The sequence below is a fragment of the Terrapene carolina genome, unplaced genomic scaffold, assembly GCF_002925995.2.
Source record: "Terrapene carolina triunguis isolate 2854851 unplaced genomic scaffold, T_m_triunguis-2.0 Scaffold592, whole genome shotgun sequence".
Lineage (NCBI taxonomy): Eukaryota > Metazoa > Chordata > Testudines > Emydidae > Terrapene > Terrapene triunguis.
In genome coordinates this window covers 8,706-20,389 of record NW_020664943.1, presented here as the reverse complement: position 1 = coordinate 20,389, position 11,684 = coordinate 8,706, and the positions used below count along the sequence as shown (strand labels likewise).

The window sequence follows — 11,684 nt, the reverse complement described above, 5'->3', positions numbered from 1 at the left end:
ACTTGAATAGATATGTGGACAGAATTGGCATTGGGCTTTGTTGCAAGGATAGGTTCCTGGGTCAGTGTTTTTGTTCAGTGATGTGTGGTTGCTGGTGAGTATTTGCTTCAGGTTGGGGGGGTTGTCTGTAAGCGAGGACAGGTCTGTCTTCCCAAGATCTGTGAGAGTGAGGGATCATCTTTCAGGATAGGTTGTAGATCTTTGATGCGCTGGAGAGGTTTTAGTTGGGGGCTGAAGGTGACAGCTAGTGGTGTTCTGTTGTTTTCTTTGTTGGGCCTGTCTTGTAGGAGGTGACTTCTGGGTACTCGTCTGGCTCTGTCAATCTGTTTTTTCACTTCAGCAGGTGGGTATTGTAGTTTTAAGAATGCTTGATAGAGATCTTGTAGGTGCTTGTCTCTATCTGAGGGATTGGAGCAAATGCGGTTATATCTTAGAGCTTGGCTGTAGACAATGGATCGTGTGATCTGTCCTGGATGGAAGCTGGAGGCATGTAGGTAAGTATAGCGGTCAGTAGGTTTCCAGTATAGGGTGGTATTTATGTGACCATCGCTTATTAGCACAGTAGTGTCCAGGAAATGGACTGCTTGTGTGGATTGATCTAGGCTGAGGTTGATGGTGGGATGGAAATTATTGAAATCATGGTGGAATTCCTCAAGGGCTTCTTTTCCATGGGTCCAGATGATGAAGATGTCATCAATGTAGCGCAAGTAGAGTAGGGGCGTTAGGGGACGAGAGCTAAGGAAGCGTTGTTCTAAGTCAGCCGTAAAAATGTTGGCATGCTGTGGGGCCATGCGGGTACCCATAGCAGTGCCGCTGACTTGAAGGTATATATTGTCCCCAAATGTGAAATAGTTGTGGGTGAGGACAAAGTCACAAAGTTCAGCCACCAGGTTAGCTGTGACATTATCGGGGATACTGTTCCTGATAGCTTGTAGTCCGTCTTTGTGTGGAATATTGATGTAGAGGGCCTCTACATCCATAGTGGCCAGGATGGTGTTTTCTGGAAGATCACCGATGGATTGTAGTTTCCTCAGGAAGTCAGTGGTGTCTCGAAGATAGCTGGGAGTGCTGGTAGCCTAGGGCCTGAGGAGAGAGTGCTTCATTTTCTGGTCACTGCTTGGTGTTCTGGGGCTCTTGTCAGTGTGGCAAAGCAAGGCTTCCTCACTGGGCTCTTAGAGGACACAAAAGAAACATTAGTGTTGTACTGCATACTACTTTTTGTATAGTGTCATCCATGATAGGGCTTGAGGAAGAGTGTCAAAAACAGCATTTCCTGGTACCCTGAAGAGAGAAATTGGCATTTTATGCTGCTCTTGTGTGCAGGTATTGCATGCAGTGGAGCAGGCCTCTAATTAACTAGACTATAAACTCAGCTGAAGGGACATGGAGAGGTGAAATATAATGGGGAGGGTTATGATACTGAGCTCTGCTTTTTAATATTCTCTTTGTTATCCATGTGGCTAGCTATTAAAAAGTCTTTTCCTCTTGGAATGAGCTGGATGTGCCAGATGCCATTTGAAAAATTAAGATCTGCAGATGTCAGATATGCCCCTTTCTCCCTGTTAATTTATTAACTAGTTACAAGCTGCCAAGACCAGAAGGCCATCGAGGTTTCGTACTGCAAACGTTGTTTATTTTATGCAACTCTCCTTATCAAAGCTATTAGTGATGTCAGGTAGGGATTAGCAGTCTTTGGTTTCCCTCCTTTCACTAATTTCAAATGGCATTTGATTATGTTACAGTTACTATTAGCGAGGAATAGCATCTCTAAAACTGGTATATAGATTGAGAGGTACAAAACAAATGGCCCTGAAATATAAAATTAACTTAATATGCAGAATAACTGCATCAGACATTCAATTGATTTATTACATCTTGTCATATGACTGGACTTTAGCTAGTTATTAAAATATCCCTGACAGGGGAAGCGCTTGCTGCAGCTGATTGAAGGAATGAATTCTTCAGGTTCAGTGGCTGAAGGGCTTGTCGTAGCCACTGTGGGCCATTGGCAGCTGAACGGGTGAACGTTCTAATCGCAGTTGGTTGCTGAAGTAGGGTGACCTTTGTTCCGCCCACCCTGTTTGGGGTTCTTATTGACAAGGATTATGCAATTGAGTGTAGTCTAGATGTTTGTATTGCTCGGTGTAGCTGTATATTCACAGGACTCTCTTCAGAGAGGGGGAATGGCACTCTTAAAGAGAGACTTCTGTGAGTTTCTGTATAGTTAATTACCCAAATGTAAATGTACTTTCTGAACCCAGGCTTTGCTGACTCTGTCAGCAAACTCCACTCCTGAGGCTGCTGTGGCTCGCAGAAGATGCTTATATTCGAGACAGTCTGGTGACTGAAGACAACTCTTTTTTCACTTTACAGTTTGTATCCCTAGTGGTTTTCACAACTTCTTAAGAACTTGTAACATCTGACATCTGCTTTCATCTTAAAGGATCCCGAGGCACTTAAGGGTTAATAGAAATGGAGCCAGTGCTGGAATGGAGGTTGAGGTGTTGAGCAATTTAAAATTTCTACCTTAATGCATGTCTAACATTGTCTTTTCTTAATTTTCTGAAAGTTGACACGGTGCAGTGCATAGATTCATAGATTCATAGATTCTAGGACTGGAAGGGACCTCGAGAGGTCATCGAGTCCAGTCCCCTGCCCGCATGGCAGGACCAAATACTGTCTAGACCATCCCTGATAGACATTCATCTAACCTACTCTTAAATATCTCCAGAGATGGAGATTCCACAACCTCCCTAGGCAATTTATTCCAGTGTTTAACCACCCTGACGGTTAGGAACTTTTTCCTAATGTCCATCCTAGACCTCCCTTGCTGCAGTTTAAGCCCATTGCTTCTTGTTCTATCCTCAGAGGCTAAGGTGAACAAGTTTTCTCCCTCCTCCTTATGACACCCTTTTAGATACCTGAAAACTGCTATCATGTCCCCTCTCAGTCTTCTCTTTTCCAAACTAAACAAACCCAATTCTTTCAGCCTTGCTTCATAGGTCATGTTCTCAAGACCTTTAATCATTCTTGTTGCTCTTCTCTGGACCCTTTCCAATTTCTCCACATCTTTCTTGAAATGCGGTGCCCAGAACTGGACACAATACTCCAGCTGAGGCCTAACCAGAGCAGAGTAGAGCGGAAGAATGACTTCTCGTGTCTTGCTCACAACACACCTGTTAATACATCCCAGAATCATGTTTGCTTTTTTTGCAACAGCATCACACTGTTGACTCATATTTAGCTTGTGGTCCACTATAACCCCTAGATCCCTTTCTGCCGTACTCCTTCCTAGACAGTCTCCTCCCATTCTGTATGTGTGAAACTGATTTTTTCTTCCTAAGTGGAGCACTTTGCATTTGTCTTTGTTAAACTTCATCCTGTTTAACTCAGACCATTTCTCCAATTTGTCCAGATCATTTTGAATTATGACCCTGTCCTCCAAAGCAGTTGCAATCCCTCCCAGTTTGGTATCATCCGCAAACTTAATAATCGTACTTTCTATACCAATATCTAAGTCGTTAATGAAGATATTGAACAGAGCCGGTCCCAAAACAGACCCCTGCGGAACCCCACTCGTTATGCCTTTCCAGCAGGATTGGGAACCATTAATAACAACTCTCTGAGTACGGTTATCCAGCCAGTTATGCACCCACCTTATAGTAGCCCCATCTAAATTGTATTTGCCTAGTTTGTCGATAAGAATATCATGCGAGACCGTATCAAATGCCTTACTAAAGTCTAGGTATACCACATCCACAGCTTCTCCCTTATCCACAAGACTCGTTATCCTATCGAAGAAAGCTATCAGATTGGTTTGACATGATTTGTTCTTTACAAATCCATGCTGGCTGTTCCCTATCACCTTACCACCTTCCAAGTGTTTGCAGATGATTTCCTTAATTACTTGCTCCATTATCTTCCCTGGCACAGAAGTTAAACTAACTGGTCTGTAGTTTCCTGGGTTGTTTTTATTTCCCTTTTTATAGATGGGCACTATATTTGCCCTTTTCCAGTCTTCTGGAATCTCTCCCGTCTCCCATGATTTTCCAAAGATAATAGCTAGAGGCTCAGATACCTCCTCTATTAGCTCCTTGAGTATTCTAGGATGCATTTCATCAGGCCCTGGTGACTTGCAGGCATCTAACTTTTCTAAGTGATTTTTAACTTGTTCTTTTTTTATTTTATCTGCTAAACCTACCCCCTTCCCATTAGCATTCACTAGGATAGGCATTCCTTCAGACTTCTCGGTGAAGACCGAAACAAAGAAGTCATTAAGCATCTCTGCCATTTCCAAGTTTCCTGTTACTGTTTCTCCCTCTTCACTAAGCAGTGGGCCTACCCTGTCTTTGGTCTTCCTCTTGCTTCTAATGTATTGATAAAAAGTCTTCTTGTTCCCCTTTATTCCCTTAGCTAGTTTGAGCTCATTTTGTGCCTTTGCCTTTCTAATCTTGCCCCTGCATTCCTGTGTTGTTTGCCTATATTCATCCTTTGTAATCTGTCCTAGTTTCCATTTTTTATATGACTCCTTTTTATTTTTTAGATCATGCAAGATCTCGTGGTTAAGCCAAGGTGGTCTTTTGCCACATTTTCTATCTTTCCTAACCAGCGGAATAGCTTGCTTTTGGGCCCTTAATAGTGTCCCTTTGAAAAACTGCCAGCTCTCCTCAGTTGTTTTTCCCCTCAGTCTTGATTCCCATGGGACCTTACCTATCAGCTCTCTGAGCTTACCAAAATCCGCCTTCCTGAAATCCATTGTCTCTATTTTGCTGTTCTCCCTTCTACCCTTCCTTAGAATTGCAAACTCTATGATTTCATGATCACTTTCACCCAAGCTGCCTTCTACTTTCAAATTCTCAATGAGTTCCTCCCTATTTGTTAAAATCAAGTCTAGAACAGCTTCACCCCTAGTAGCTTTTTCAACCTTCTGAAATAAAAAGTTGTCTGCAATGCAGTCTAAGAATTTGTTGGATAGTCTGTGCCCCGCTGTGTTATTTTCCCAACATATATCCGGATAGTTGAAGTCCCCCATCACCACCAAATCTTGGGCTTTGGATGATTTTGTTAGTTGTTTAAAAAAAGCCTCATCCACCTCTTCCACCTGGTTAGGTGGCCTGTAGTAGACTCCTAGCATGACATCACCCTTGTTTTTTACCCCTTTTAGCCTAACCCAGAGACTCTCAACACTTCCGTCTCCTATGTCCATCTCTACCTCAGTCCAAGTGTGTACATTTTTAATATATAAGGCAACACCTCCTCCCTTTTTCCCCTGTCTATCCTTCCTGAGCAAGCTGTATCCATCCATACCAACATTCCAATCATGTGTATTATCCCACCAAGTTTCAGTGATGCCAACAATGTCATAGTTGTATTTATTTATTAGCACTTCCAGTTCTTCCTGCTTATTACCCATACTTCTCGCATTTGTATATAGGCATCTAAGATACTGGTTTGATCTTTCCTCCCGGTTTTGTCCTGACCCTCCTTTCTCTCTGCCAATATAGCCCACACTCCCTCTCGTCTCCGACCCATCTCCCAGGTCTCCATGTTCCCCACTTACCTGCGGGCTTTGCTCACCTGTCCCCGTCGAACCTAGTTTAAAGATGACATATTAAAATATTAGATGTGAGTTACCACAAAAGTAGAGGAGCTTGCTGATGTCTTGAGCCTTGGACCCCTCTTGGGGATGATGAGTTCAAAAACTCTCTGTAGGTGGGGTTGTTTTTAAAATGTGTGGCTATCCAGAGTTGGTTAGATAACAGCACATGATGTGCACTGAAACTGGCAAGGAAAATTACATATTTTACTTCTGTTTTCAGCCACTTCTAGAAAGCAAAGCAGACATTTCTCCTTGATAAAAGCAAAATCTGAACTGTGAAAGGAAACTGCCAGTTAGCTGGGTTTGTTTTGGTTTGGTTTTGGGGATATATTTTTTTTTTAATTTAAATAACTCATTTCTCTTTTAAATAGCTGAACACTATTCCCTCCTTCCAAATTCAATAAACGATAAACAGTAAAGAAACTTTCTTCAGCCTTCACCCCAAAACTCATTTCTTGGCTGAGAATGAACATGAAAATCATCAGCCCTAAAGCTAATCTGGAGCCAGTGAAAACAGGCTTGGAATGGAAGTAATTAACTCACAGGAGTGTTGAGGGTTAGTCTGCAGGATCAGGCACTAAGCAGTTTTTAGCTACATGAGTAGTCCCATTTACAAAAACAACAAGGAGTCTGGTGGCACCTTAAAGACTAACAGATTTATTTGGGCATAAGCTTTCGTGGGTAAAAATCTCACTTCTTCAGATGCATTTAGTTCATTGATTGCTTAAGTGTTTCCAAGTATGGGACCTTAATACATAAAGCACTTCAAGCTGCTTGAATGAAAGACGCTGTAAAAATACAAAGGACTTTCACCATCTCAAATGTAATTACAAGGGTCCTGCAAAAGTAGCCTTCACTTTTGCAGCTCAATTTAAGTACCTAAAAAATTGGTAGGGGTGTGTGTGCGTTGCAGGAGGTTCACTAGTGTACAGATCATTTTTTTTATGGCTCTCTTGTAACGTGGAAACACCACAAACCATGTTCGGGGCAGTTACCAGTTATTTGCAGAGACAGTGACTTCTGAAGGAACACAAAACAATATTGTACTTAACTTAAAGTAGCTTTAAAAGCTCTGGCTGCTCATACGCACCTTTAAAGCAGATGAGCTGAGGATGAATATCCAAAACATGTGACTGATTCCCCCTCCCTCAGCTGATGCTGCACTTAAAATATAAACAGCTTCTATACTCAACTGTCCATAAATTCCAAAACAAAAATATTGTCAATTTTAAAACCAATTAAGGACCCTAAGGCTTGTGCTGACACACATCTTTACATCCTTTCAAGATGCTCCTCCCAGTAGCAATAGAGAAATGGACTTTATTAGGAAATTACGATGGTGATGAGTGCCACATAAAAATAGGCCGTCTAGGCAACTATTTATATTATAGTAGTGGCCAGAGGGCCCAACTGAGATTGGGTTCCATCGTGTTAGGTGCTATATACACACACAGTAAAAGTCCCTGTCTCAAAGACCTTGCAATCTAAATAGACAAGACAAATGGTGGGATAGGAAATGGAGGCACAGAGGAGACGTGACTGGCCCGATGTATCATAGGTCAGTGGCAGAGCAAGAAAAGAAACCAGACCTCTTGAGTCCCCGTGCAGCACCCTATCCCATGACCTCACTGCCTCTCAGTGGTAATCTCCTGTCACTTGTCACATTCTGCCAGAAACTTCCCAAACCGCCTGATCCTAGGGTAGGGGGTGAAGATACATATTTGTGATAAGCCCTCAGTATAAAGATTGTCAGTCTATGGCTCAGAGCTGCATGAGGTATTCTCCTTAATAGTCCTGCTGTTCATGATGGAGACCCTCATTAAAACTGTACCTGCTCATCAAATTGAGGGTGCAGCATTAAAAATTCCAGGCCTCATTCTCTGTCACCTCTACCGCCTGCAGAGGTTGAGTGCAGCTGTGGCCCAACAGAAATAACAAGGTTTCTTTTTATAGTCTGTCTGGTGTGTCCTTGACATTAAGAGGGCTTTTCCTCTTCCTTGGAGTGACAGTAGGACAGATACAAGCAGGTCACTAGAAAAAATAGCCCTGGGGCTCTCTGAGGCACTAGTTCTGCACTCTTTGGGGAGCAAAGCTCCCACTGAAAGAAAACGGAACTCTTGCTTTGGTGTGGAGGGCAGGGTTGGACCATCAAACCCTGAAATCATAATTCACTGGAGAAAAGGGATTGTGCCAGCAAATTGACTTCTCCCTGATCAGGTGCAAGATAAGTGAGTGTGTGTCAGTGCCTTTTATGTCATTCAGGACGGTGAAGGGTGGTGTAACACATTTGAATTCAGTGCTGTCGAAAGCTTCAATTCTCCACAATGGAATGTGAATGTTTGCATACCACGCCCAGTCAAAGCAGTTCTGTGGGCTAAATGTAATGGTACTGAGTTGAGAGGGGTTTCTAAATTCACGTGGTCTGTGCTTATGATGAGAGTCTGCACTCTTCATTCAGCACTTACATTGCAGTAATGTCCAGCAGCTGTGATCAGGATTTTGAGTGTTGTGCTAGGTGGGGCGGCTACAGGGCTAGTTGCACCCCTGTCCCTTCTCAGGGATCAGGCCTTCTCCAGTTTGCTCTCTCTCAAATCAGGACCTGGGTTCCAGCCCCTATATACGAACCGTGACTAATTCAGCTGGTCTAACTGGGGTGGTCGGACCCTGCCAGGGTTTCCCTTTGGGAGCCTGTGACAGCATATGTTTGCAGTGATACAGGAACAGTGTCTTCAAAATAAAGCATGACACTTTCCCAAAAGATACAGTGCTTAGAGAAGTTCATTTAAAATAACAGGCCTGCACACATACACCCTTACCTAATCTTAGTGTTTTTATTGATAGCTCAGGTGGGTATGGCTTAGTCCCCATCTCTGAGTTGGGGGAAACAGCCTATGCTGCTTACAGCCTTGGTCCCTCTGTCTTTGACACTGTCAGGCTGGCCAAGATGCATCAAAGGCTATCTCAACTCTCCCCCCCCAACTCTCCCCCCTCATTTTTAGGATCTTTTAGGGGTTACGTCTCCTTGATCCCAGGCTTAGCCGGGATGGAGCCAGCTAGGTGCATTCTCCCACCAGCTGAGGGCTGTCTTAACTCCTTTGAAGCTGGGACTTATCTCTGTCATTGTTTTACTTTACACAATATTCATAAGACATATTGGGGATTTTCCCAGTTGGTTATGCTAGGCGCTGGGTAAGAAGAAGTAGGAATGGTCCCTGGCCTGAAGAGCCTACCATCACAGAACAGTACTAAAGATGCATCTAGGACAGTGTAAAAAATGCAACTGTGGTTTTTGTCTGTTATAGCCTTTTTAGTGCTGAACACCCACAGCTCCCATTGACTCCAGTGGAGTTCTGGCTGCCCAGCACATCTGACAATCATCAGACCCCTTAGTTGCTACCCATTAATGATTTACAGAGAGGCTGGATTGAGCTGGAGCTGTTTGCTTAACTGAAGCAAGTCTAAATGTTGTTCCAGATGTCTAGTGATTTGAGCATGTAATGGAGCATAAATGGTTTTGTTTCCAGGATGACTCTTCTTAGCAGTGATCTTAACTGCCTCTGACACTGTAAAAGTTCTTAGTCTGGAGTGGGGAGGCTGAGTACAGTCTTGAGTTGTGCATGTAGCTTAATCGAGAGAGACACAGCTTCTTGAATTTAGAGTCCAGACTGAAATTGTCACTTCTTGAGGCATCCAGGTCACCCAATAATCCTGCACCAGCTACTGGCTTGGAAATGCCCTGATGAAGTGCAACGCTGCATTCATACAGAATCCTTTCCGTTACAACAGAGAGGCTGGCTTTTCCCTCCGATGATGCTTGACATCAGTGCAGCGGCGCTTGTGCCATATCTGCCTGCACTGTGTCTGAGCAGAGGGTCATTGCCGCTTGCCTTGAGATGGTGTCACAGTTTGCATTTGAACGACATCAGCGATTTAGACTGGGACTCTCAATGGGACCCACGGGACTTAGGCACCCAACTCTTGCTAAAGTTTCAAACTCCCTTGCATAAGAATGGCCAGACTGGGTCAAACCATCTAGCCCTGTATCCTGTCCTCTGACAGTGGCCAGTGCCAGGTGCCCCAGAGGGAATGGACAGAGCAGGTAATCAAGTGATCCATTCCCTGTTGCCCATTCCCAGCTTCTGGCAAACAGACGCTAGGGACATTTCAGAGCATGGTTTTGCATCCCTGCCCATCCTGGCTAATAGCCACTGATGAACTTATCTATTGGCCTTCACAACATCCTCTGGCAAAGAGTTCCACAGGTTAACTGTGCACTGTGTGAAGAACTACTTCCTTTTGTTTGTTTTAAACCTGCTGTCTATTAATTTCATTTGGTGACTCCTAATTCTTGTGTTATGAGAAGGAGTAAATAACACTTCCTTATTTACTTTCTCCACGTCAGTCATGATTTTATAGACCTTTATCATATTCCCCCCTCCCCCCTTAGCTGTCTCTTTTCCAAGCTGAAAAGTCCCAGTCTTATTAATCTCTCCTCATTTTTGTTGCCCTTTTCTGAACCTTTTCTAATTCCAATATATCTTTTTTTGAGATGGAGCGACCACATCTGCACGCAGTATTCAAGATGTGGGTGTACCATGGAGATAGAGATATAGAGATAGATATAGAAGCAATGTATTATTTTCTGTCCTATTATCTATCCCTTTCTTAATGATTCCCAACATTCTGTTTGCTTTTTTGACTGCCGCTGCAGTCCCCTTTGAAAATCCCACCTTGATTTCTTCCAAGTATGCGAGTGGGACTGGCACCGTGCTGTCATGATAATACCCTTCTGCCACGGAGTGAGGAGAAAATCTTAAGATCAGGCACACAGCAGGTTTGGGTGATGAGGGCTCTCCCAGTTATTTCATATTGGCTTAACTGAGAAGCTAGCATGTTAGTCTCCCTTATAAACATGCTGCAGTGGGAATAGGGTTAGTCTGTGGAGAGAGAGAGGGAAGCTATGGCTTGTTGGGTCTGTAGATACAATACTTCAGCTTGAGCCGTGGATACCAGTGCCAAAGAGATCCTGCTACAGTTGGGCCCATCGGCCAGGATATAACAAACAGCATTAGGCCATGACCATTTCCTTCTGTTCATTAACCTAATCCTCCCACTTATATTCCTTGTGCAGCTCCTGGTGGTCTCATGTGGAGATGGGACCCCCTGATCCTATTTTGGGGGTGACTGAAGCCTTTAAACGAGACACCAATGCCAAGAAGATGAACCTGGGTGTTGGGGCATATCGGGACGATAACGGGAAGCCATTTGTCCTGAACAGCGTCCGCAAGGTAAGCCTAGCACTAGCTGCCATAGGGGGTAAAATCCAAGCATCATGTGATATGAAGTACTGTAGCTAGGAGTCTATGGGGGGAAGAGGGTCTCAGTGATTGATCCATAGGAAAGACTTTGCTTCTAATCAAACTTGTGGCGGATGGGGTTAGTGTGAGTTCCTATTGCCAGCACTAGGGTGGTCTGGAAGACAACTCTATTGGATCAAGTTGACTGACATCTGAAGGTAGAACTAAAGTACTTCTCTAGGACCAAATCCTGCTCCTGTTGAAGTAAATAACAAATCTTGCCTCTGACTTCCATGATGTCAGATTGGGCTCTGTGCTCCCCCTTGGGGATCATGCTGCGTGGATCTCTTAAACTTTTAAGATATTTTTTTTTTTTTAGTAAACAAGACTAATGCACAGAGCACTTCCCTAAACCATGCCGTGTCAGTGAGAAAGAGCTGACGCTAATCTAAGGAGGGGCAGTCTCAGAAATTCCGCTGAGTCTTGCTGCCGTCTCTCTAATCCAGTCTGAAATTCTGAACTGGGAAATTGGACACAGATCTGTATTGTCAAACTTAGTGAAATCAGCCTCACAGGGAAATTTTCTCCAGGCATCTGAGCCTTGGCAATGACTGACCCTCTGTTCTGGGTCTACTGGTATGTTTCCCTCCCAAATGCTCCTCCCCATTCCTATTGTTAATAGGCTCTGGACACAATACAGGTGTCTGTTGGCTGCAGTAGGTGGGACGAATGTGCTAAGAAGAATGTGGTTGAAATCCATTGTTCTTGCTGCTACTATCTGACCTGTG

At 43.8% G+C, this 11,684-nt stretch overlaps 1 protein-coding gene across 1 annotated transcript in view; it reads left to right on the top strand.

Annotated features, from left to right (window-relative positions):
* The first annotated feature begins 10,730 nt into the window (after window positions 1–10,730).
* GOT2 (glutamic-oxaloacetic transaminase 2) overlaps window positions 10,731–11,684 on the top strand; it is a 7,250-nt gene continuing 6,296 nt past the window's right edge. The window contains exon 1 of the mRNA XM_029913334.1: window positions 10,731–10,887. Within this exon, the coding sequence (XP_029769194.1) occupies window positions 10,753–10,887 (135 nt within the window). The 5' untranslated portion in view covers window positions 10,731–10,752. The remainder of the gene's footprint in view (window positions 10,888–11,684) is intronic.